The sequence below is a fragment of the Balearica regulorum genome, chromosome 12, assembly GCF_011004875.1.
Source record: "Balearica regulorum gibbericeps isolate bBalReg1 chromosome 12, bBalReg1.pri, whole genome shotgun sequence".
Classification (NCBI taxonomy): domain Eukaryota; kingdom Metazoa; phylum Chordata; class Aves; order Gruiformes; family Gruidae; genus Balearica; species Balearica regulorum.
In genome coordinates, this window is record NC_046195.1 from 10,474,006 (window position 1) to 10,499,798 (window position 25,793).

A 25,793-nucleotide genomic window follows, 5' to 3' on the forward strand; every position below is an offset into this window, starting at 1 on the left:
TTAATCAGGCCCGGTGGTGGGTGTGGGAACGCACGAACACTGGTCCCGCAAAGGGCTCAGTCGGCAGCTCCCAGATGAGCGAATGCCGCTGTTTGCAGCCCGGGATGGACAAAGGTGGCCTCGCTAACCTCGCTGAGGCTATTCCCCCATTCGGCATTAGGCCCACGCGAGGGTACTGTAGTGGGGGAGGTGTTCAGGAGGAAACGTATTAAATGCCTTTCTAAGTATTGCCTACAATTGCTGAAGTAATAGCTCAGGGAATACACTTACAAAAAATAAGTATTTTTCCACTTGTTTACTAGCACATCTGGCAATGCTATTCATGCAGACAATCTCTCTGCTTCCCTTTGTCCTACAGCTACGGAAAAAAAGGAAAACGTAATTCTAATTGTTCAAACATTGGTAGGATAACTGTAGGGCAGAAACAGTCATATTTTTAAGCAAACAATGTTCCTTTAGCACCCTTAGTTACTCCTGTTCCTTGTACAACACCAGTTCCTGACATATTCTTCAGTATCGGCTTTAGCAGATGAAGTCCAATGAAAACCACCACATGTTCTGTGATTTCTGCAGTCAGTTTACAATTATAATCTAAACAAAAAGAATTGTACTAAATTTTCTTTGAAGTCAAAGGCCAAATGCCATGAAAATACCCTTTGTTTCTTTGTTAATATTAGAAATAACTGAATTAATCTGAGACTTTTACACCTGATGAGGTCCAGTACCTTGACAATTGAGAACTGGATGAACAGCACAATGTCATTTTTGTGCTGCTTTAAGGGAACTGGCTTTGAGAAAGAATCTGTTTATTTTGAGCTTGGTCCCATATTGGTACTTGTGTCTCTCTTCTGCCCCCAACTTGGCAGGAGGAGTCCTACAGAAAGACGACCAGACTTCAAGCACTGGGCTTCTCTGACTCCTTTTCTTGCTCTCCTTCCCCCTTGCTCGGCACTGCAAAGTGCAAAACCTGAGCCTTAGAAAACACGTGATTGAGATCTCCGTCTGCCACGTGTACTGAAAGCTTCCTATGAATTGTATGATAATTCTGCTAATTGGGTGAATCTGGTGAAACACGCTGAATGTCACGTAAAGGCCACACGTGGCTGGCTCCGGATCTTAGAATCCGTGCTTGTAACTGCGGCATTACTTATTTTGACAAACCCGATTGAAGAGACAATAACAGAATGACTGTATTGAAATATTAATGACTTGATTTTCATTTATACTGAGATATTTTCTGTGCGAGGAAATAAAGCAATCCTGCAAAGACATTTCCAAGATATGATGCTACGTGCTAGATTTAAAGTCACTTTAATTAGAGGATAATTAGTATTCTTCCAAAGCTTAGTAATTAGTTCAGGATAAATAATTTACATTTCTAAAATGTGTCCTGCAAGAAACTAAAGAAGAATATCTCTTGAGGAAAAGCTAATTCTGTTATGAGAGAGACCATGTTGTGGTCTCTAAGGTGTATTTAGAGATTGGTAAATATTTATATGATTATATTATATAGATGCCTGTTAAATGATTTCTTTACATTATAGCAGCACTATTATGTCGCCAAACTGTAAATAGTCCCCAATTAATTTTACACTAATTCTGCTAGTTAAAAATTAAGTTCTGGGGCAGCTCCAAAATGCATCCAGCTGTGTATAATTAGAAATGGGAGGTGTTGATGTCAGTGTACCATTTGGCACTATTTACCACCTGAGAATATTTGTGTGTCAGTAGGATTAGAATATGTCAAGTGTAGTTTAAGCTTTTGTCACTGTTTTGTACTTTGATATTTTTCTGCCACTGGGAAAGCATTTATTTTTTCAAATTTGGAAGTGGGATGCTTCTACCAAATGTTAAGTGACATTTCTACCAGTTGCTTTGTTTATCGTGCAAAGCTGATACTGCCTTGAAAATTCAGTGATGAGCCGAAAAGGAGGCATTCAAAATATCCTCCTTCCAGAATAGTCTATGATACATCATTATTGTTTATCTAGTGTCTCTGCCTCTCTTTTTTCACATTAATGTTTTATTGGAGAGTTCTTGACTAAAGAGGAATACCGAACAGCTGCCGAAGGACAAGATTCAGTTGCCTACGCTGGTCTCTATATGCTGAACACAACCATCAGGTTTTGATTGTGCTAGAAAACAAGCCAAAACAAATTCCAGAGCTGACGGGGGTATTCAGAGTGGTTAAAACACAGGAAGTGTTAAATACGAGCTCAAGGTAGGGGGCTGGTCGTGCAGGGAGTTGCCTTGGTTTTGATTGCAATCGTGGTTTTGAGAGGTTGGAAACGTTGGGCAAAACCAACCAAATGTATGGCACGCATTAGGGTTTTGACCTGCTGCCATATTTCAGCTTGTTAACGTACTACCTTAATTGCTGTACAAAAAGAAGGTTTTAAGCCTGGATTGGATAGCTCTCAAATTTCAACGAAAACCCAATTTTTGTGGTGAACCAGGGCCAGAATGGTCACAGCCTGAGAGGCGCACACCCAGACCGGCCACCAAGCAGATTTTTCAGACCTCTTCACCCCTAACACAAGTCAGGGGTGGGTACTTCGTTTGAATGTCCCCATGGCGAGTGTTTGCTCCCATTGTGGTATGCAAACAGTCTGGTGGCTTTCAGGAACTTTGTGCAACGCGGCTCTTAATCAGCCATTCCCACAAACAGAGGGTTTGCTATTAATGAGGTGTAGGGAATTAGGGCTGATAATTGTAACCATAGTGATTAGCAGTTTGTAAGTGTTTATCTTATGTATTTTTGGATTAGTTCCTACTTAGGACAGAGATTCTAGAAATCCTTACGTAGAACCTGATGAACTACAGAAGTTACTTGGACTGAGTAACACTGCATTTAACACATGTAGCTGGAACAGCCGGTTATCACGCTTAGATCACTGTGAAGCCTTTTCTGTATCATTTTCAAGTTCATCAAAGGTCCAGAAATAAAAAGAAAAGGTGGAGAAAGTGAGGGGCAGTGCAGGTACAAAATATTACAGAGCAACGTCAATGGGGCATGTTTTCTCTTACTGAATGTGGTACGTATTCTGATCTCAGTTAAGATCTGAGTACTACTGTAATACAAACATAAACTATTAACAACGTTTCTGTTTCTGCTTTGTTGCAGTGGTTCTCTTAAGTACACGATATTAATGAAACATAATTGAAAAAAGTTCTGTTGTAAAATATCGTAAAATATGAAAAGTTGGCCATGCCATTTTTAAATGCTGTAAAGATTGCTGTTTCAACCCTTCACCACTATCCCTGTTTTCTGCAAGGTCTTCCACTCCTTGCCAAACCATTTCATTTTGGATCCAATTCAGTTCTCATCAAAGTCATGGAAACACTCCAGTGGACCAGGCTATTATTATTTGTGGCTGGAAAGGGAAGGGGAACACGCTTGTATGTGATTAAATGCTAACATTTTTAGCCAACTGATAGAAGGGAAAAGAAAGAAAATAAGGATGATTAAACCAGAGACCTTTTGGCCAAACTGCTGTTTTCAGTTGCTCTGGCAGAGACCATCTATCTCGCATGTTGTGCTGTGCCAAGCAGAGTATCAATACGCAGCGCTAGTAATAACGACAGTCATTTTCAGAAGGTCAGAGTATTAGAGTAGATGCTAATGAGTTCCAATTCCAGTTTCTCTAACTGACTCTATGTAAAAAAGTTAAGAGTTAGTTCAGAGACACGGAATCTTTCTTGGATTGACAAAGGCAGTCTTTTCACTCCAACGCTGAAACGGTTTGTTTAAATTTTTGCCACCTTCTCCCTGTTCTTCAAGTCTTAAATTCAGAACCGATGTTTGTCTTTCAAAGCATTGAAACTGCTGCAGTTGCTGACAGCAGTGCCTCTAGCCAGTGCCTTTCACTGCTTGCTTTTGTAAGACCCTGTTTTAGTTGCTCGTGACTTTGCCAAACTCACACAGTTCACACTGAAATTTCCCATGCTGAGAGTCTGCCTCGAGCTGAATTTTTGGAAAGTGTCAGCAAAAAGGACTCAGCTGTTTCCAAGAACAAGATTAGGAGAAAACACATTGTTTTAGCCATCTAAAGTAAATTTTTCCAGCTGCTTTTTTATGAGCTGCAGTGCCTCCATGCTTTGAAGAGGGGACTTGAAACGTATGCCTTTTGCAATCCCCAGGGAAATACACTTGAATTTGGCATCTTCAAAATATTGTACTTTCTTGTACATCCCGTTTGTTATAGTGTTCTCCAAACATTCCCCCTGCAGTGAGTATTGGTCATGTCCTCAGCGCTTCGCCTGCGTGTGCAGACAGCAGAGCAGCGCCCGGAGAGACCTGGCGTGGCCGGCTGGAGGGTGCGTGGGCTGGGCTGGATGCTCTTGGAAATTCCTGTCACACCAGAACCACGGCAGGGAGCCTTTCTCCTGCTCTGACAGTGTTCCCCCTCACTTTGTGAGGGCACTGTAAAGGAGAAAAAAGAGTAAATGGCCAGCAGAGAGCCTAGGGCAGAGAGGTGGAGGGATCTGTTGTTGAGGAGCTGTGTGAATATGGTCAGGATGAAGGACTAGATGTGGCAGCTCTGGGGAAAGGAGCTGTAGTAGGAGAGAGCAGTGGAAAGGAAGAGAGGGCAGAGGGAAAGGAGGTGGTGGGAAGGGTCGGATTCAAAGATGAACAGGACCAGGAGACACAGGGGATGAGGAAGGCACAGGGGGCAATGAGGATAGGAACAGAGGAGAAGGATAGGTGAGATGGGAGAAAAGAGGCCAGAGGGGAACAGCACTAGTGTGGCATCTAGCTCTGCCTAAGTTTCAGGGCTCTTTGATGTCCCCGAGAACCTGAAGCCCAGCAGCACAGCTTGACCCTCTTTCTCCCCTGCTGCCATTCCACGTCAGACAGAAGAAAGAGCTTTCTGCTACTGTTGGTGAAGCAGGTTAGCCCAGGTGGCAATCCAGAGGACCTCTGTAGGACTCCAGGGATCCTAACTGTTGTGATAATCCACGTGAGGGTCTGAAGAAGTTCTGGGCTTCCTTCTGTTTTAAAGATTATAGGTTGGCTTTTGTTTATTTTTATTTGAGAAAGTATACTTTTCAGAAGAATTCTTTAAAGGGTATCGCTAAGGTGGCAGAATCACAGCATGCTGCCAAAGATGCTGGTGCAATTTAACTTCGCTCTTTGTGTACGCGCACAATGGATTTAATAACTTTGGAAAGCTTAACTCTGCAGCCTTCCTATGCCATTATCATAATTTTTAAGGCATAGAATATGCAGACACTAATCCAAGAGTAACAGTACAGCAGCAATTATGATACTGCATTTTAATTACTGCTAGCTTTCAGCCTCACGCTTATTTGAATTTGGCCTGTTTTCTTCTTCATAATACAAATTTCTTCCTGATAAGAACTAATTTAGCTCCTTTTTCATAGAACTCTGTAGAGAAGTTTAAGTAAGCTTCAAAAAAAGAGTAGTGCAAAATGGAAAAAGTGAATCAGGTGCCTGTGATTTATGCAAGGCAGATTTCCAAGATTATTGAATTTCACTTCTAAGGTCAGTGTAGCATTTTGCAATTGAGAATAAACAGGCACTCACTGTAGTCAGTGATTCACTGAAAAGTAAGAAGTAATAAGTGTAACCAGATATTTTCTTGAAAGTACAATAGTATGAACTACAGTTTATAGGAAAAGAAAGTATGTTATTCTTTTACAATTATGACAAAAAATGCATTTGTATTATAAAATTAAGTAACTATCCTTAATAAAACTGATTTTTAAATAAAAGGACATTTTTACAGCTAGTATAAATGGGCTTATTTCCCATTGCTCTGTGCTTTGTTGAGTTTTGGCTTGTTCAATTTTGACTTGTACAAAGTGGGAATAAATACTAAATATTTATAGTAAATAAAAATGGTGGCAATTTATATTTATTCACAAAAGTCTAATGACATAAGAAGGAAGACAGAGAGAAGACACACCAGAAATTACGTTCCAAATGCTGTAAAGTATAAATGAAGATAAATCCTCAAAATGTTTTTTAGATTGGTGTGCTGGTTTTGGCTACATTAGTAAGATCCTAGCAACTGTGCTATTAAAATCTCCCCCCCTCCCCCAATAACAATAAACAAATAAACTTACTTCAGGAAAATACACTTGAAGTAGTTCCCTCTCAATGAATGCATTTCCTATGGATGTGCATACGTGGTTATGTAGGTAACTATGCTTGTGTAAGGAGCTGAAGTTAGTGATACGTCTCATTTCCTTGCTTTACTTTGACATTGCTTTAATGGGGGCATTTGCGTAATGCAGGAGATCAGAGCTTGCTGAAACCAAGTGGCAAAATTAGGTCTATGGTTTTCATGACAGTACCCAGGGTATTTCTTTTTCTCACAGAATTGGCTTTCCTTTTATCTCACTCTGCATTTCTATGTGTCTCTGTAGTCTTTTTTTACTGAATCCTTCTTCCCTGGTTTTCAATGGATTTCCCCCCCGAGCCTCTTTTGAGTAAAAGATGAACCATATCATCTTTCAGTTTTGCAGCGTGCGAAAAGGTGTAGGTCTGCTGTTAGACTGAGCCTGGACAAATCTCTACTCGCTCCACTCACAGTCAGAAAATCCCCGGGGTCGTCATCCAGGTCACCCCAGGCAGTTTTCCCAGTTCGACAGAAAGAAGGGGAGAATTGCATTGATTTGCACTTAAAGTTTCATGTTGAAAAAAAAGCTCTTTGGATTCCAGATATTTTGGGTTTATATGCCTGTGTAAAAATAACATTACATTTTAATGGTTACTTATTTTTTTAACTGGAATTGAATTTTGTTTTGCAGTTAAACACAATAATATATTACAAGTGTACACAAATGTGGTTCTCTTACTGTTGTTAACACTGATGTAGCTCAAGTATGGTATGTATAAACATAACTTTTGTCACTCTGTTTTTCATTGGTAGAAAGATAAGCTATTACTATTAAGACTTAGCACAGGACATTAGTATATTCTGGAGGCAAAATGTAACACAGCCACCATTAATCATACCACGTAGAATGTTATAATAAAGTACCTTCTAAGATACAGTGTGAATATAAAGAACACCAAGAGCAGCAGCCTTCCGTCATAAATCTCACTTTAAAGTAATAAAACGTCGCTATTCTTCCGAGGCTTCTTCCAAATCATAAATTTTAAATTTAAGCTGGGCCATCGAAACAAGCAAACCACAACCCATATTTTATTTTGTCAGTGAATTCCATGATGGCACTGTATAATGAATTCACAATGTACGGATGGGGGACTAGGAGGGAGCTCCTGGATCTTTAAAGTCTGTCCTTAAAATAATGAAGGAAAACTTGTTGACAGCCATCTGTAAGTACAGACAGACAGTTTTACTGTCGGTGGACAGGTAACAAATTCCTAATAACGTGCTAAACGTATAAGCTCTTCTAACCTCCATCTGCTATGCTACAGCATCTCTTCACAGTGGGATAATGCAAAAGAATGTTCTTATCTAGATAGCAGAAAAAAAGAATATTTTTAACATGCCACTGGACAACAGCAAGGCCCACATTTATTAAAGATATATATTACCATCTTTGACATGACCTTGCTCCTTTAAATATTTCATATAACCAGTAATAGAATTTTTTTCTACAACATTTGCCAAGAATGTTTTAAATGAAACTATCATTGGGAGTCATATACACATTTTAAAAGATTTGGGCTGCCATCCAAGAATTACATATGCCTGAAACAAATGCTTAAAAATTGTATTCCTATGTATGTGAACTGCACGGAAAAAGTATAAGCCTGAACTGGTTTCCATTACCCCTGGATTTCTTGCTACACAAGATACTTGGCCTACCCACATCCAAAGTCCCTAGAGAAGGACCAACTGTAGTACATAGCATGTCCAGTTTACACAAGACTCCAGGTCCTGTGTACCCTTACAACGTTATACGTGAAAGTACAGACTTCCGTCAGTATTTGTCAACAGTCTGGCTGGGGTTTGGGTCTGCGAAGAATCACACATTGCCTGATGGAGATGTTTTGTGTGAGCTATGGCTCTGTGGAGTATAGCTGTGAGGGGATAGTATTATCAGTCAGGATTAAAGATAAGTAGGATTCCCTCAAGATCTCAGACGACCTACTGATTACTTGAAACTCATGTGGAATCACCAGTGATCTGAAAGGAAATATTTTATGAACAGTAGTCCTCACTATTGAGTGTTTACTGAGATATTCTGATTAATTTTGTTCTTCTAGCTTCCAACATAGTCATGATTTTTTTCTCTTAAGTGTTATCCTTACCAGTCAAGCTGGCATCAAGTTAAATCTTGGCCAGTGGTGTCTGGAAGTTGCCATCCAACGCTTCAGATTAGGTGGTAGTACAGAGAGAGTCTGAAATCCTAGCACCTGTCCTGTTATGAAATCTGGAGAGTGTGACTAATCTATATTCAGAGAGTATTTCTAGCCCACATTTCCAACTTGACTTTTGTTTGATGTTGCTGAGATGGCTGTCTCTGATTCCTATCACCCAGTGCATGGTGAAAGTGAAATGATTCCTACCTTTGGCCCGCAAAGGCTTGGAAAATGAATCATAATGTGATACTACTTTGTCTTTCTACATAACCTTCTGTCCAGTTTTGTACTCAGAAATTATTTCGCCTTAGTACAAATATCTCTAGAGTAAATAATTCAAATCTTGCATTAGTAAACGATGCCAGAGTTTCAGAAATTACCATTAAAATTGTTTTCTGACCTTATTCAGTAACCTCACTCATGGAAGCTGATAGTATAGAAATTGCTGTAGGCAAACTTGTATGAAAGTGATCAATGAATTGGGTATTATTGTGTACATGGAAATGATACTTTGGACCATAATGGGGAAAAATTAAGCCACAAAAGGATGACAGTGTTGCAAAACCAGAGGCAAAGCATCTATAGTTCAACACTAAATAGCAGAACTGCATTTATTCATGGTAACAAAGTAATACCGCTAATACAGTTAAAATGAAACTATTTTAGAGACATTTCAGAAAGCGACAGGATGCTTCAAGCATTACATCTAGAGTGTACAAAGCTGCACTAGAAGACAATTTAAAGTTGACAGTGGGCCAAAGCCACCTGCATCCAAAGGTCATCACAGCTTCATTACAATGGGATTAACTAAAGCCTGCTTGAGAACTAGTTGTTAGGGACAAGGTGTCTGCAGCGGACAGTACAAGATGGGAATTCACAGAATTACTGGAGCAATGACACCGTCTGTTGCATGTGGCATCATCTAATATATTACTGACTGTATGGGTTTGGTACAGGACGGTGATGAGCAGGAGAAAAGCCCGAGCAGCGCTGGTGACTGATGTGCAGCCCCAGCTCTGATTTCAAGGCTCTTGCTCCAAGCATTTGCAGTTACATCATCACACTGCTGAGGGTAACTGTAATAGCAGGCTAAAGGAGGAATGGGACATTTTGTGGTGTTTCTGGATTTATCCTACAGTTTGCTCATTGCAGCAGAAGGGCTGATGATCTGTCTTGGGGAATATCGCATGGAAACACACACCTGCTAACCCCAATGTAACAGCAGTATACAAGGAGGGACAAATAGGTCAGGAGTCTTTCTTGGGGAACATCTGGTTCAGTTCAGTTCAGACTTTTCAGGCCTGCTCAGATGATCAGGATAAAGCTATTTATGTGAATGAGCGTGAGGAGACACAGAGGGGAAACGCTCATGGAGAGGCTGGGAATTAAACTGAGTGACCGGAAGAGAACAGGTTTGCTGAGCTTTCAGGCTCTGGTATGGAATTTGGTAAACTGAGAGGTTCCTGCAGTAGGATAGTTTTAACTGCTTCTGGTACCTCATTTAAATGAAAGGATGAAATTTCTGCAAGCTTTTTGTATAGACCTGATTCTGCCTATTTAAGGCCACAGGAACTTCAGAAAAATTCTAGCTGTGACTGCTCCTGGGGATTTATTTTAGGAAATTTGTTTCCACATTAACAATCACCAACACAGAGCAGAAGTCTGCACCTTTTATTTTTAAATTCTGTTAAGATCCTGGTATGGAGGACAGCATCAAGAAAGAAAGAGGAAAACACACACTTGGTATTTCCAGGCAGTTCCACTGTCACAGACCTATTCCCCTACTGCCAGGAGGCAGAGGAGTTGTTCCAATAATTCATTACTCACTGTGGCTTTTTTCTTCTCTTAGGAAAAATATTTATCCCTAAAGAAAAGCCCATAGAAACGCGTACAGAAGAAAAAGTGACCCTGGATCCGGAACTAGAAGAAGCCCTGGCCAGCGCTTCAGATACTGAGCTCTATGACCTTGCAGGTTAGTTAACATATAGCTGCGATCCCCCTACACATCCAGTCCTTCTCTGCCTGGACCTGCCCCCAGGAGTGTCTCACGATCATCTCAAGTACCTGCTATTTCACTATACAGACAGGTGGCCTACCTATGGGCCACACACTGCCCATGATGACTTCAAGTGTGACTCGACAGCTGCTGTGTTTTAGACTTCCCTCATCTACTTATGATTGATGTGGCAGGCAAGGGGAGAAGCTGAACCCACTAATATGATTTGGGCAAAGGAAGGGTAGATGGTAGACTGCAGGCTGGGGTGTTTGCATTGTAGTGGAGACCACTCATCTTACTGTATCTGCATTGTTTGTAGCGTACCATTGCTACCTCCTCAACTCTGACACCCCAAATGGCAGGATGAATGTGCTACAGGATGCAATGGATGGAGATTCTGCATCCATGAGGAAATTTGGAATCTAACCCCTTGAACCAGAAAATTGGTTGCCAGCTGATTAGACCTGGGTATCTTCACCACTTTTAATTCTTTTCCTTGAATCCAGAGTATAACCTCATGTTCTAGAGTGTGCACAAAGGAAATCATTTTGAAGAGTACCCACTTGCAGAAATAACATTTGAACCTACAGCATAACAAAGACTAATCTGTAGTTCTTGAGCTGCCTGTGACTTTCAAGCAGTTAGTATCACGGATATGTCATATGTTTATGCTAGTAGAAGATCATCTGAATCCCTAATTTAGGAACCAGCAAACCAGGCTAGTGAGATTAATGTCAATGGGTCCTCATCCTAAAACCCTGCTCAAGCTAGTGTTGAGACCTCCCTATGGGACTGCTGACATCTCCTGCCTTGTCCACCCAGTTCAGAGTGGATCCTATCCTACCCTGGGCTCTCTGAGGTCCATGGTCTACCTTTTTGGGCCCTCATGTATACAAAACTTTTGGTACGAGAATTGCAACTATATTGACAATTTTTTTTTGTTTTCACTAGGAAAATCTAAATGAAATATTTCAGCATATTAGATTAATCTGAATCTGGGTTAGATCAACATTAAACTCAAAACTCTTGTAGCTACTATATTGTCCTATTGAAGGATATGATCTTCCCATTATCTTCTGTAATTCTTGGCTACACCACCATTTCTAGATACATTAGCCTTGGCTCTGACTGAAATGTGGTGTATCACAGGGTTATAATGCAGCTGGCACTTCTCAGGAAATCTGAAGTTCATGGGATGAGGTTCCAAGTTTTGCTCAGCTCTGGTCAGTATCCAGCCATTCATGACAGAATTTGTAGGTATCGAAGTCTAATGAAAAACAGCGAGTAGCACACCTACTGCCCAGAGTTCTGAAAACAGTCTGTAACAGCAGCTAAAGAGTCATTTGCTTAAAGAACAGACTATTTTCCATAAGAAAAAACTGATGCTGAAAGTAAAAATCTACATCAAGTTAGCAACTTTTAATTAATGCATGATCCTATAGAATAAAATCCAATTAGATAATTTATGGGAGAAGTATCAGCGAATACAGCGAACAATTTATTCTCTGACGCTATGGAAGTTCATTTGCACAAAAGATAACTTTGCAGCTTCTTTTATGGAGTTTTGGTTTCTTTTGTCATTTCTCTCATAATAGTTTATATCCTCACTATTTATTTTAAAGTCCTGGAATATATATTTTATTTTCCAAGCACACCAGCATCCATATGCTTCTATAAGAAACCCCTGTGTGAAAACCAATTTATTAAGCTAACCACATGTACAGTCAAATTCTTCTTGAATATGCCAAACAATACAACAAAGAGCAGTAAGAGGTTCAGGTTGTATATTAGGGGAAAAAAATAATAATAATTAGGAGCGTAGCACTGAAACTAGTTACCCCAAGAGACCGTGGGATTTCCATCCCCGGATGTTTTGAGGATCCAGCTGAACAAAGCCATGGCTGACCTGGTTAATGCTGGCAACACTCCTGCTTGAGAGGGAGGCTGGACAAGATGACCCGCAGCCGTTCCTTCCAGCTGGCACTTCTGTGATATGCATACTACATTGATTCAGCTGTTCAAAAACCTATATTAAAACTGTCTATCTGCAGTGTTTAGGCCTCTAAAGACTCTCCCTACAAGCAAGCATGACTCAGAGTTAACATTTTGTAAAGAGGCTTTTGTTTGGGGAACTAAACTAGAATTCATAGCAGATTTTTTTTCTGCAGTGTCTGCACCTACCATTAACATTGTATCCTGTTGCTGGTATTTACACATTTTAGCTGTTCTTGGAGTGCACAACATGGTCAACAACCCAAAATTTGATGAAGGAGGAGCCCGCAGTAAAGATGGAAAAGGCACCGTGAGAAGTAAGCAAGCAGATTTCTCTTGTGGGCTATATGTCATCTTTAGGGACTTGTACACCTATAGGTTGGGTGTATTGGTCTAATTTAGTGTAATGTAACAGGGCCTTGTGTTGATTGATATAATTAATCATGAGGGGAGCTCTTTAAAGTAAATACACTCTTAAAATTCATTATGTATGATAACAGCAGCACTATGCAAATAAATCATTCCTGAGGACCTTTGTTTTCCTGGAGAGCAATATCTATCTGGCTCTGCAGAGGTGCTTGAAAAGATAGGAGTATTTGAGAAGCCAAGACATATGTATTTTTATCCCACTTCAGTGCAGGCAGTGGACAGAAAGCAGCGAGCTGTAGCTAAGAGGTGGCCACAGCACAGAACGACATCTGACCACGGGGTTTGGACGTGGCAGAATCCCTGGCGGAGTCACATCAAGCCGTGTTCACAGCGACGCAAGGACCGTGTGGATGTGCTCCTGCCCTGGCTACTCTCTCTGATCTACAACCTCCAGCTTAGTCCCGCGGCAGCGTGTTTAAACATTGTCTGTTATACGGCTCCTTAGGTATATGGGAAGAGTAATCGTTTAGGAAATCCCCCAGCAGAAACAGCTGTAGTTATTAAAAACAAATCCAGAAATGTTTGCACTGAATAAGTGGACCTTTGGTGAATCAGGTCTTAGCTCAGCAACCGACAGGAGGCTGGATGGGGCAGGCAATCAGTACATCTGAATTCCAAGCTTTTCTTGAGAGCTGCCAAGCCTTGATCCAGAGTTCATCACTTCCAAGCTCTGGGATATCAAGTGGGCTAAACTTTGCTTTTTAAGACAAAATTGTGGAATGCTCTTTTCCAGGGAAGTAGTACTCAAAAAATGTTTTCTTCTTGTAAGGCCGTAAGAACAGCAGCTATTTTTACCGAGGACTTTCATTTCCATCCTTCTTTACTAAAGGGGAGGTGGGAAAGTAGACAGGACACTGTGTCACTTCATTTTTCTCAGGATTAAGACTGTTCTGCAAGCCTCCCCAGTGGGGCCCTGTCCAAGCTGCCATCTATCTCATAACAGGCAACTGCATGCATTACTAATCCACATAGATTTCAGATTATTTTTGTTGTACAGAGTCAAAATGTCAGCTATGTGAGTCAGCTAAACTATGCTCCAATCACAGACTTAAGAACCAGAAAATCACTGTCACATCACTTTTTTCTTTGGTCCAAAAGCAATACCTTTTCTTAGCCAAGTGAAATGCTTCAGTAAAAGAGGGAGACATCTCAAAATTGCCCATCAATGTGGCAAAACAGCTCCATTATTAAAAAAACAAGATAAAATTCATGGGAAGCAACAAGAAGTAGAAAGTGAAAAATACTGCTAACTCTGGACTGAGTATACTGTGGGATCTAACCTCAGGACAGGGAGCAAGTCTCTCTCTAGCTCCCAGCTTGGCAGGGTGTCCCCACAAGTGAAAAAAATGCTTTGCTGCCTTTTTTTTTTTTCTCCTTCACTTTCCATCCTTGCCTCCAAGATCGAGTGAATTCTCTATATACATTTACCAGTAGTTTTCAATTTCCTGCTCCCTAGGAAGGCTGGGGTGTTATTCAGGCATACGTGAGGTCTCTCAGGGAATTAGCGAACAAAAAGAGTTCAGGGTAAAAGGGAGCAGAGTGAAAACCAGCTCGAGGTTTGTGTATGACTTCATCTCTGCTAAGAGTACGAGTTCTAAAAAATATTTTTCTTTTGGCCTATGATATGGCATGAACTTTACCCATTGCACTGAACAGAAATGCGTAGTACATTGAAACTTGAGCACAAATCTTCAAAATAACTCACTGCAGCATGAAGTAAAAGGGTTTAAAACATACTTGTGGTCAGTAACATATTCCTTTCTTGCCTCTAGTGGCTTGGGTGGTCAGGGCTTATAAATTAATCTCCACAACTATATGCGTGGGAATTAGAAATACTAATTGTGTTCTGAACTTTGATTTTTATGCATCTCTAAGAATATTTATAGCTCGTAGCTGCCAACATTAAAAACTGTATCTCTTTGGAGCATGAATACTCAAAGACTTCATAAATCTTGGTGCTGGCAGGCAGACTTGCTTTTCATGCTTTGATAGCTTTATTATTTAGAAAGTGCAGATGTTGCAATTTTACAAGAGCTAATTGAATTTATAGTAAGGCTGATAGCATCAGCTTAGAGAAGGAAACTGAGGGACCTCCTGATGGCATTCCTTTATGTTCACAAAGTCTACACACAGGTGCAGGGACATTTTCTCGCTAATGTAGTGGGCAAGTTCTGAGCACACCTTCTTTTACAGGTGTTACACAAAGAACAAAGCAGCCCTTAGAGTATATTACATCCTATACATTAGTCTTTAAAGCTCCTTTGGCTCAGATTAATTGTACTAGGACTTCTGTACAGAAAAGAGGAATTTGCTCGTGACGATACTGCCCAGCCGCTGTGACTGCAGCCTCCAGCCAGTGACACTTCTGGATGCCCAGAAGGTGCAAAGGGCGCGGCAGCGGTAACAGGGCTAATTCTCCTATTTCCAAGTTTTGTGGTTCATAAATCCTTTCTTGACTGCTACAGTACAAACCTAAATGGAAATTGAAAAGCCAGATCGTTACTGATGATGCCTATTCCTCACATCAACATTTCATGAGATCTTGTGTTGCAGATGTGGTGAAAGGTGAAAAAGTCAAGCCCATCTTTGAGGAGCCACCTAATCCGACCAACGTGGAAGCAAGTTTACAAAGGATAAAAGCAAACGATCCTAGTCTCATAGAAATTAATCTCAACAACATAAAGGTAGATGCTATGATTTCATTTATGTCATCATAGGAGGGTTTATTCAAATATTTCCAAAGCCCTTGCCTTTTATCTTCAAATTTTGTCTCTCTCTCCCGTTCAGAAAAAGCAGGGGACACAGGAAGAAGGGTGTGGAGGGAACTGTTATAGAGGCTCCAAGGTTGTCAATGCCTGATACTGAATTAGATGCCAATGAAGAGCCCAAGGGGTGACTCCCTCTGGCTGCCTGCCTTGAGCAGATTGTAAAGCAAGATATCTCATGGGCACTATATAATCATCACTGGCCAAATTCAATTAGCCCACACATGCAAATGGAGGAGGAGCTAGCATGCAGAGACTGAACAACCAGCAGCAAAATAGGAAAGTAGCTCAGAGATCGGTCACGTGCTTGCATTGGCCTGACCCAATTAACGGCAGTGCTGACATCACATCCTAGCACGGGTCTCTGAAGGCCACTGTGAGCAGAGTATGCATTGTGTATTCCAAGATACTCTTAAAAGCACTGGGTATGTTTAAATTGCATAGATTGTGACTATTAATCAATCAGTTTGATAATAATTAAAGTCAGTGTCTAGTTATGTGACTGGCTTTCCTAATTACTGGCTTTATCTTCTTAATGCAGAATATTCCTATTCCAACACTGAAGGAATTTGCAAAAGCTTTGGAAAGCAATACATATGTGAAGACATTCAGCCTTGCAGCCACTCGAAGCAATGACCCCGTAGCTATTGTAAGTTTAAACACTATTTAGAAAAACCCCCACAAATTTTAAATAGGTCTATGTCCGCTTCAGGATGCATTCTTCATTTTCCCTTGCAGAATTTCCCTGTGAATGTACAAAGTAGAAGTGTAACCTCTTCTGATCTACCTTTATGTTCTTCTAAGCCTATTTGTGTTTTATTTCTTTGTAGGTACTAAGCCATGTTTTGCAGTTTCTCTGTTATTCCCTGAAGCTCTCAAGACATTGTCTCATATTCCCTCTTTCTGACCCCTCAGGCATTTGCAGATATGTTGAAAGTGAACAAAACACTGAAGAGTCTGAATGTAGAATCCAACTTCATCACTGGGACGGGTATTTTGGCACTGATTGATGCACTGAAAGAGAATGAATCCCTGACAGAGATTAAAATTGACAACCAGGTAAAGAGAGAGCACTGAGTGAGTCCACTTTTGTTTCCCTTCCATATGGATTCCCAGAGGGTTCTCCTAGAGGGCTCTGGCAAAGTCAAGGCAGCCTCTGTGGCTCAGTCGTTTTGCAGCTCATGTGCAACCAAACAGTGGAAAACTTCCAAATAAACCCAGTCAAAGCCAAATATAAAACCCAGAGCAAAATCTCTAGGGATAGGATTCTCTCTGTAGTTTGCAGCACAGTACTGAAATATAACCACCACTTCTCTCTCATATGAAAACAAATATTTTCTTTTCTTTTGGGGACATTTCACCACATAACCAACAGAGGCAGCAGCTTGGGACAGCTGTAGAGATGGAGATTGCCAAGATGCTGGAGGAGAACTCCAAGATTCTCAAGTTTGGATACCAGTTCACAAAGCAAGGTCCAAGAACCAGGGTAGCAGCAGCTATCACTAAGAACAACGATTTGGGTAAGATGCTACTACATCTACTCATCACTTGTTTATGCGAGCCAAGCCCTGACTTTCCTAGACACAACTCTTCCTGAGATTGACTTTTAACTCTAAATGTTCAATCTGCTATACGTGAGGGGTGATGCACAGCTCCGTGGACTCCAGGGTAGACAACAGCAAAGATCTTACTGTGATTAGGAGCCACTATTATTCTTCTCCTTCTCCCACTCCTGGGAAGGGGAGTTACTTCAGCCCTTTCCATGGAGCACCCTGGATTTCTGGCTGCCCTGTCAGCTGTTCTGGCCAGTAAATAGAGAGCCAAACCCATCCTGTTTGTTCAGTGAACACAGAAGTCCTCGCCTCTTTGCCCTACCCATGACAGACCAAGCCCGCCCGACCAAGGGAACAGAAAAAGACTTTCCTGCCTGTGTGACCAAGTACAGGCAAAGACAAAGCTTTGCAAGTTTTACCTGAGTGTGACATGCTCTGCACTCAATACACAGAACAAGAAGATGATTAGGCAGTAGTTTACAGCAAGAAGGGAAAAAAAATTAACTATGTTTTTTAATCAATTCTGCTTCAAAGAGGGGTGTCAAACCACGATGCCTTTGCTGGCTTCAGCTTGGGTTTCTCTCTGTGAGAACTAAGATAAAAGTTCAGCTAGAACCTATTTCTTTCACGCATGCTTTTTTTTTCCAGTTTTAATTTTTAGCAGTACCTAAGCATTCCAGTGATATACTATTGGTTCTGAACCTGTTAGTGTCCCAGAATGGTATTGGAAACATCCCACCAACAAAGAGAGAAAGACCGCTTTTTTTCCACTGTTTAAACCAGTTGCCATTAGACGTATGTCCTGCACCTAATCTTCATTTCCCTGCTTTTATATTGCATGGTTTTGTTCAAGATTTAGTAGGACAGAATTCAATAAAATAAAGGAAGCAACAAAACACTGAAAGCAGACACAAATGACTGATGCTACACTGTAGGCTTTGGAATAATGCAGTCTGTTTGCCAAGAAAGCACTAAGAAGTAAACCCCCCTGATAGTAACATACTGTTTTTATTGACTTTCTGTAGTAAAAAGCATTCATTCATCCATCCAGTTTTACTGCTTTTGTTCTGTACTTCAGCAGTTCAATATCAGAAACAGGACATGAGAGTTTGATGCAACCCCAAGTTTTGTATCACACAAACAGAAGAACCTCAGTAATCCTCTCTGGCCAAGACCGAGAAGAGTCAATACATTTTTATTAGAGTATGGAGTAGCAAATGCTGCCCAACTAAGCCTACTCTATACCAGCTGTAACGTATCCTAAGTGCTGTAAAAATTCACATGGGGCTGCTTGTCAAAATAATCCTGCCCATAACACAAAGCTCATCACTCTCTGCTTTGCTAAGTGGCAACTTCAACCTACTTGGTTTCTAGCGAGAATCCAGAGTTAATTAATATACTACCAGATGGTTGACGCAATTGGACCATGTGACGTTTAAACAGCAAATTTAAGGTCCAATGTAATGTTTTCCTTGTTGCCAATACTCACTGATATCACTACTTAAGAGTGCTTCAAATTATTTTCTAAAAGGGTATGATTATTGCTTATCTATAGTATACACTTGTGCAATTACAAGAGTTACTAATTTTTGATGCATAATGTTTAAATAATGCAGAGCACTGCCATGCAGACTAGAGCAGACCAGTGTCAACTTAGCTGGAACACAGTGCCTTTTAAAAGAACAATAAAACTGTAACAAAAATCTAAATGGAACCATTGGGAGGAAGCACTGAAAGGGTGATTTCTTCATCATCTAAAACCTTTAGCTCAGAATCTGATTTTTATAGAAAATGTATTGATGTGAATACTTGGTGAAATTCTACAGTCTGTGATACAGAAAAGTACAGTTTTGATAGAATGGTTTTATTTAGCATTAAAATGTGTTAATACAGCATTTATGGACATAATCCAGCTGAGTATTTCTTAGAAGCTCCTTCCCTCCTATTCATGTTACTGGGAAGGGAGTGTGTCAGTGAGAAAAGTCCTTAGGCTCTCAGGAAAGCAATAACGACTGCTCTTCTCTTATTTTATTGGTCTAGTTCGTAAAAAGCGGGTGGAAGGAGAGCGGCAGTAGCCACACCACAGAGGATGTGAGGCAAGATTGGAAGCCAACAACCGCAGTCTCAGAGTGTTCACTGGTCAGAAGGGAATGCACTGGAAAACCATTACAATGGGAGTTGCTCATTTCTGTTAATGTCTCCTTTTAACCTTGAAAACATAGCCTGTTCATTTTTAACTTTCGCAGTTAATTTAATTTTTATGAGAAAGTTTCATAGTTGGTTTGATTTTAATGAAAAAAATGTTTTGCAATATCTGAGGTCAATATGCAGAATCTTAAGTGTGTTACTGAGCATAACATATAGTGACTCCTACCCTTATTTTACAGACTTTTTGAGATCTTAAAATATGATCTTGTGTATGGATAAGGGATTCTCTGCTGAAAATAGAAATATTAGGGCCAAGTTCTGCAATGCCTTATGTGAGTAATCCTTACTTATAGTCCTGCCGAACTGAATCCTGCACCGGGATGCTCCCAGGAGTAGAACTAGTAATGCCAGTAGAGGTTTGCAGGATCACACCTTTGAGCCTCTGTCCTGCAGTGGGGTCTGGGCACCTGGACCCACACTGGAACAGCGCCCTTCTACCTTCTTGGGTCTCCACCCATCCAGGTCCAAGTGCAGGATCACGCCTAGACATATAAACATTGTCAAAGCCTATTTGTTTACATAAGCTTAGGTGGATTGTTTCGCAATGCTACACTGATATTTGTTATCCTTACTCCACCTTGTAATGTTAGTGCTGCCAATCCTATAGACTGAATGTTTTGGATTTTTTCCTAGGCCAACAGGTTTTGATTTGCTACTAGAATGCACAGTTTACAGCTATTAATCTAAACAAGTATTCTGAGCAATATTTGTTTTGCTTTGAGCCATGTGTTTGACTTTTTAGTTCTGGTATTTATGTACATTTGGTAGTATTATAGAACTGTTCTCAGGACCTTTTAGATAAAGATTAATTAAATAGTTAATCCAGGAGAGCAGCTGTGCTACCAGGAAAACATATTAAAAGAGTAGTTGTGACAACTACATAATTCACATTTAAAAGCTCCAGTTCAGGTTTGTCCCTGTGTCACAAGGCACTTAGATATTTGTGTCAGTGCTTAGCTGAATAAGGGCAGATTTAAGCATATGCACAAAAGCTTTGCTAAATCAGGGCCTTAACTCAGACACTGGACATAATCTTAACCCAGTGGAAAACACTTGTGAAGAAGCAGCTAACCCCAATGCTCAACAGCACCAAAGTTTTAGTAAGAATTCGGTCTGAGGTTTCATTTTGTGTATATTACAGTCTAAAACTATTCTCTACCACTGTTTTATCATTGCCAACAGTTGTCTCTAACAGCCAGAGGTTCATTTTGGTTGCACACACACATGCTGTGAGAGCTCAGGGAGACTCAGGTTAGGTGTGTCACGCATACCAATGCTTTCAGAAAGCTGCAGAAACACACCTGGGGCAAACACTGCTACCTGGGAAACACCAGCCTCTCCTCCAAGAGCTCCTTCAGCACAACAGGGATGAAGCGCTGCTTCCTTCACCCAGGTGATGGGACAATGCTGGAGGTCATGGTCACTGCAGCATGCTCCTGACCCGGGGGAGAGCTGTGACCCACTGTGCAGCTGGGCATCCAGGGATTAGAAACTGGGGAGCCCCCAGAGCAGCCGGTACATGTCTGACATACTTCCCTGAGTGATGTTTTCGTGACCAGAGCTGGAGTGCAAGCTAACTGGATGAACCCTCCCTCTGTGCCTTTTACAAAGGAAATTAGTAGGTCCAAGGCAACACTCTTCCTTTTGGATACTGGTCTTCATACTGGGGTCCAAACTGAATAACATACACTTAAATCCCACTTAAAATAGTTTGCTAAAGTAGTCTGCTGAGATGGGATCTAAAGTGTAGTATCCAGGCTTACTTCCCTAGAGAGCTCTCAGTCTTCACAATTTCCATCTCTCCCTCCCTTCCTCAAAATAAGACTGAAACCTTTGCTTTGCAAGTAAAAAACATAACACACAGGGGAGCCTTGCTGAGATTTTTCCCTAGATCCATGCAGGATTTACTGTGAAAAACTTTGATATCCCATTAAAAAAATTGACAAGTTCTATAACAGTCATAACTCTGCATGGGCTTAAATAAACAGTCTTTAAAAAACATGTGGATTACCAGGGGGATACTGGGCTTTGCAGCATCTAGTCTCATGGGTAGGAAGAATCCCCATCCCCAAAACCAGAAGATTATGGTTACTGAAACTTCAGTGGTTAGAATCACACTGCCCCTATTTTCTTCTTTTCCTTTGATCCAACCAAGGGAATCCCAACCATCAATCTTTTTTTTTTTTTTAATGTATTTTAAAGATTTTTTTTTTTATTGGTTACTTTTTTTTAAAGGCTGGTACGCATATAAGTTTAAGGGAAACAAGTGCAATCCATTTCTAGTCTTAATTGCCATTTAAGGTGTTGGTATTTGCATGCAGCAGTTTTACAAGGATGGATTGGTCTGGCTGCTTCGTGATGTCTGCAGCATGTCATGCTGTACAGCTTTGCTCAGCGCCACACAAGTGATTATACAGTCAGGTGGCTCCATTCATGTCAGCTACAGTTTGCATCATGGACCAGGGGACCTGGCTGGGGAATGCGCCGTGGGCTCTCTGTCCCTGTGCCTGCCACGCTCTTTGCACAGGCACCTTTCCTCTGAAGGGAGGATTCCTCAGGCACCCAGAGTGTCATCTCAAACACCAGCCCCACCACGCACTAGCAGACAGTGCCTGGAGCCGCACAGCCCGTGGCAGGGACCTGGGAGGTCTGGCTCCTTGCAGCATGCCTGAGGAGAACTCCTAAGCCCCAGCCATTTTCTCCAGGCAGCTGCTTCCAGCCCCTGCCGGGGGGCTCGGTGACCAGGGACATCTCTGTCCTGCCTTCTCTGTGTGCTCCACACAAGGGCTTGGTTGTCACCTGGCCTTGAGCATCACAAGCCAAACACTGCAACAATACAAGGATCTGTTCAATACAACAATGGCACACAATGGTGATGCTTGGAGGCAGATTTTTCATATCAATATAGGATTATTTAGCTGATTAAAGTCTCTGCAACCAACGTGAAAGGGGGTCAGGATGTGACTAGTTATTTTAAATTCTACTTTCAAACAACACCTGGCATATGCAATGCTGAATGGGGAACAGGGACAGAAGACTTTCTTAAGCAAACATTCAGGAGTAACTTTGTCAATTTTTGCACATTGCTTCTCATGTTGACAGCTTCGGTTTGGTTTGTATTTTTTATACAGTTTTTTCATGGAAAAGCTCAACTTTGTGCATGTCCTAACATATATGTGAATTGTAGCGTGCACTAAGGACCATATGTGTACATGTATAACTAGATGAAGATGTTATCTCTGGAACAAAAGTAATTGCATGCGCACAGTGTGGTGCATATTACTCAAGAGGAAGGGAATTGCCATGCTATGTACCAGTGACTCCCCAGCATTGTGTTTTTTCTAAATAAATCTTCATAAAGGATTTGGCTTTTGCAATTTCTTGTGGCTTTATGCATTGAATCAAGCCTCCCCCTTGATGCTCTGACATCAGATTAAGCAGCTTTCTCCACTGTGGCTCTTGCAGTTTTCACTCCTCTGGATTATCTCTTCCCCTCCCATTACACGCACTGGGCTGGAGCTCTGCAAATGATGGCTGGGTGCTCAGAACCAGGACTGGGAGCAGAGAAGCCTGGATTCTCCTCCCAGGTATAACAGACCTCCCAGATTTAAAGCAAGTTCATCATACCTGTTCATGCCTCGGCTTGCACAACTCTGGCATCAACCCAATACTTTCCTGCCTCCCAACTCAGTGAATGCTTGTGCAACTCAGATTCTCAGAGGAAGGTGCAGCAAGAAATAGAGAAATGCACATCTCTCTAAAGGAAATAAATGGGAAGTTAAAAATTCCCATGTTCAAAATGTGTCACTATCTGAAATACTTTGGATCAGATTTCTGTGATGTATCTAAATCTGCACATGAAAACCCCTGGGATTTTCAGGCGTGACCAGCTACCAGCTCTCACCAGCTGCAATGTAAGGTTAGATATACAAGACAGTGGTTCCTGTCCTTAGACAGCTACATACCATGAGAATCTGGCCCAGGTGCCCAACCCCCTTTTTGGGAACTTACATGCTTTTGAAAATTATGCCCCATATCCCAAGACTAGATTGTATTACTAGCATTCTTTTTTTTTTTTTTTTTTTTTAAATATGTGTCATGGCTCTAAAAATAAGTGCAGAGTAAAAAATAAAGACAACAGAAAAGCAGAACTCATTCTACAATGCTTAATATTTTCTTTAGCTCCGGTTTCAATTTTTACAGCTCTGAAATTATGTGACAAAGCAAATAGATCTCTGAAGGCTGTTGTTCTTTTAAGTAAAAAATGAGTCAATTTATAAAAGGTTGCTGCCATTGGAGCTGCAGAGACTAGATTTTATGTTCCCTTTATCACTAACTCAGGGAAGAGAGATTTCACTGTTTTGCAAAATTTAGAATCCAATTCAACTGTGTGAAGTTGTATGCATAAAATCACTATTCTCTGATCAGGATTTTGCATCAAAAAAATAGGAGAACCACTATATCAAGTTATCCCTCCTTCAGATAGCTTCTACTCAGAAAGCCTGCAAAGTGGGCTTTCCATGCGCATCATGTGGAGAGGCACTTGTTTCCTGCCCTCTCTTCTCCACACAGTGTCTCCGTAATTTTCCATATGGCACCTCATTAGAATTTGACACAAAGAACATACACTGATTTCTTCCAGGGTATACGCAGCTCTAAGCTTCAAGGGAATCAAGCACACAGTCTATGCCTTTAGACACTCTACAAAGTTAATGAATTGTTAAGCTGACCCTTAGAACCTATGCTGCATGTTAAAACACACTGCAAAACACACATAATTATACCTGCATAAAGACAGTTGAAAAACCCTCAGAACATCTCCCAACAAACAACATGCTCTCTGCAATCCCAGGGAGGTTCCGTTTGCCCACAGAGAAACAAAACATCTTCCCTACCCATATAAAAACTGCCTTTACTTACGTCAATACTCTGAAATCTCACAGTATCTTTCTGCTTTTCCTCTGTTGCATGCCAAAAAATGAATGAGGCTTTAGGAAAATAAGGAAATCTCATAGTGAAAGAAGAAGAGGTATCTGTGTCCCAGGACATGGTTCTGCTGGGACTTGCAGGGCCCAACATCAGCAGGAGCACTCACGGGAACTACGCAGTGCAATTCTGAGATCCTCAGTTGTAAGGGAATCAGAGAATACAGCCACAGAGAAGCTTACGGGGTCATACACCCCATTTCCTATCTCCAAGATAGGATTTTATTTCTACATACTTCATAGCTTTTGCAAAAAGACTGGTTTTGGTCCTGCATCCCTTTCTTTACAGGGGTTGTGTTGAAGTCCCTTGGGATTTTGACTATGAATGCAACACATGCCAAGGAACACAGACACCGTATCCCACCTTCTCATTCTGAACCTTTGTTTTAGGTATCAGCTTCTTCCCTTGCACCTGCTTCTTTGCAGAATGAAGATTTCATTTACAAACAGTTGAAAAATAACTCATTTACAAAAAAAAAGGACTGATACTATTCTTAGAGTCTCTGAGCATGCATCTTCATGTCTTTGCTATTCCAATCTGTTCACTCCTTTCCCAAGCCTGAGCAACAGCAGTGCAAGCCCCAGGTGCTTCATTTTCTACAAGGAATGCTGGGTCAGTCTCCCTGTGAACATGATACGGAGCGACAATCTGAACTGCAGCAAGCTGCATTTACCACTGGCCATCCACCTCCTGGTGCTGCCGCGCAGAACGTCCCTGGAGAGACTCCAGGGAGTTTTAATACAAGATCAAAGAAAGAGGTGCAAGCTGACTAAGTGTTCTGCCATACTGCAGTAGCTCTGATCTGTCTGCATGTTTCTGTAGCTGCAGCCAGGAGCTCTGCACTCCGTGCCCAGTGTGAAGCTGCTGCCAAATCTGCAGAAGGCCAGCATCCAAATGCAGCTCGTGGAAAGCACTGACTGCTGGAGAGAGAAACCACAGGGCGAGTACTCTGCTGGGTGTGAGCGTGTTGGACAGCAACCACTACACCATGCAGCTCAAATAAACTTTTTAACTATTTTAATACAGGACAGCATTTGCACATTAAAAACCACCACCACCAAGGAATCCGTCATTCTAATCTGTTTCAGCTATATCAAATATTTGTCTGACTGAACGGAACAGAATGATCAGTGGCATTTGATGTTTCCTTTGTGAGGAAGAGCAGGAGTGGAAAAAAAGCCCAGCAGAATTGTGTTCAGCTGGTTCCCAACCACAGTTAAGTGCTTTAAATATTCATGCTTTTCTTGTCCATTCCAGTAAAGCAGATGAGCACAAACAAAAGCAGCACAAGGGGCCTCCCTTAATGAGGCTCTGTTTGTCTCTTATAGCCAGCTGCCTGACTTTATTGAGTCTGGCATTAGGTAGACTCGTTCAGTGAGCAAGGGAGGAGAAAACAAGGCTGTCATAAAGCAATTGCATGTATTGTTTCACTCTCCATCTTTTCTGATCATGACTGCATTGATAATATATTGAACAGAATCTGGAAGCAATGTTTCGTACTTGCAAATTGTTTGTTTCCCAGCTGTCACCACAGGTATAGGTCACCTGGACTCTCAATCTGT

The 25,793-nt window shown here is 41.2% G+C and overlaps 1 protein-coding gene across 1 annotated transcript in view; it reads left to right on the forward strand.

Moving 5' to 3' along the window:
• The window catches only part of LOC104639094 (tropomodulin-2), a 35,214-nt gene extending 12,606 nt beyond the window's left edge, over positions 1–22,608 (forward strand). Inside the window, exons 4-10 of the mRNA XM_075764441.1 lie at positions 10,152–10,274; positions 12,521–12,607; positions 15,273–15,403; positions 16,026–16,133; positions 16,400–16,543; positions 16,860–17,004; positions 19,078–22,608. Coding sequence (XP_075620556.1) covers positions 10,152–10,274; positions 12,521–12,607; positions 15,273–15,403; positions 16,026–16,133; positions 16,400–16,543; positions 16,860–17,004; positions 19,078–19,112 — 773 coding nt within the window. The 3' untranslated portion in view covers positions 19,113–22,608. The remainder of the gene's footprint in view (positions 1–10,151; positions 10,275–12,520; positions 12,608–15,272; positions 15,404–16,025; positions 16,134–16,399; positions 16,544–16,859; positions 17,005–19,077) is intronic.
• Positions 22,609–25,793: the final 3,185 nt, after the last annotated feature.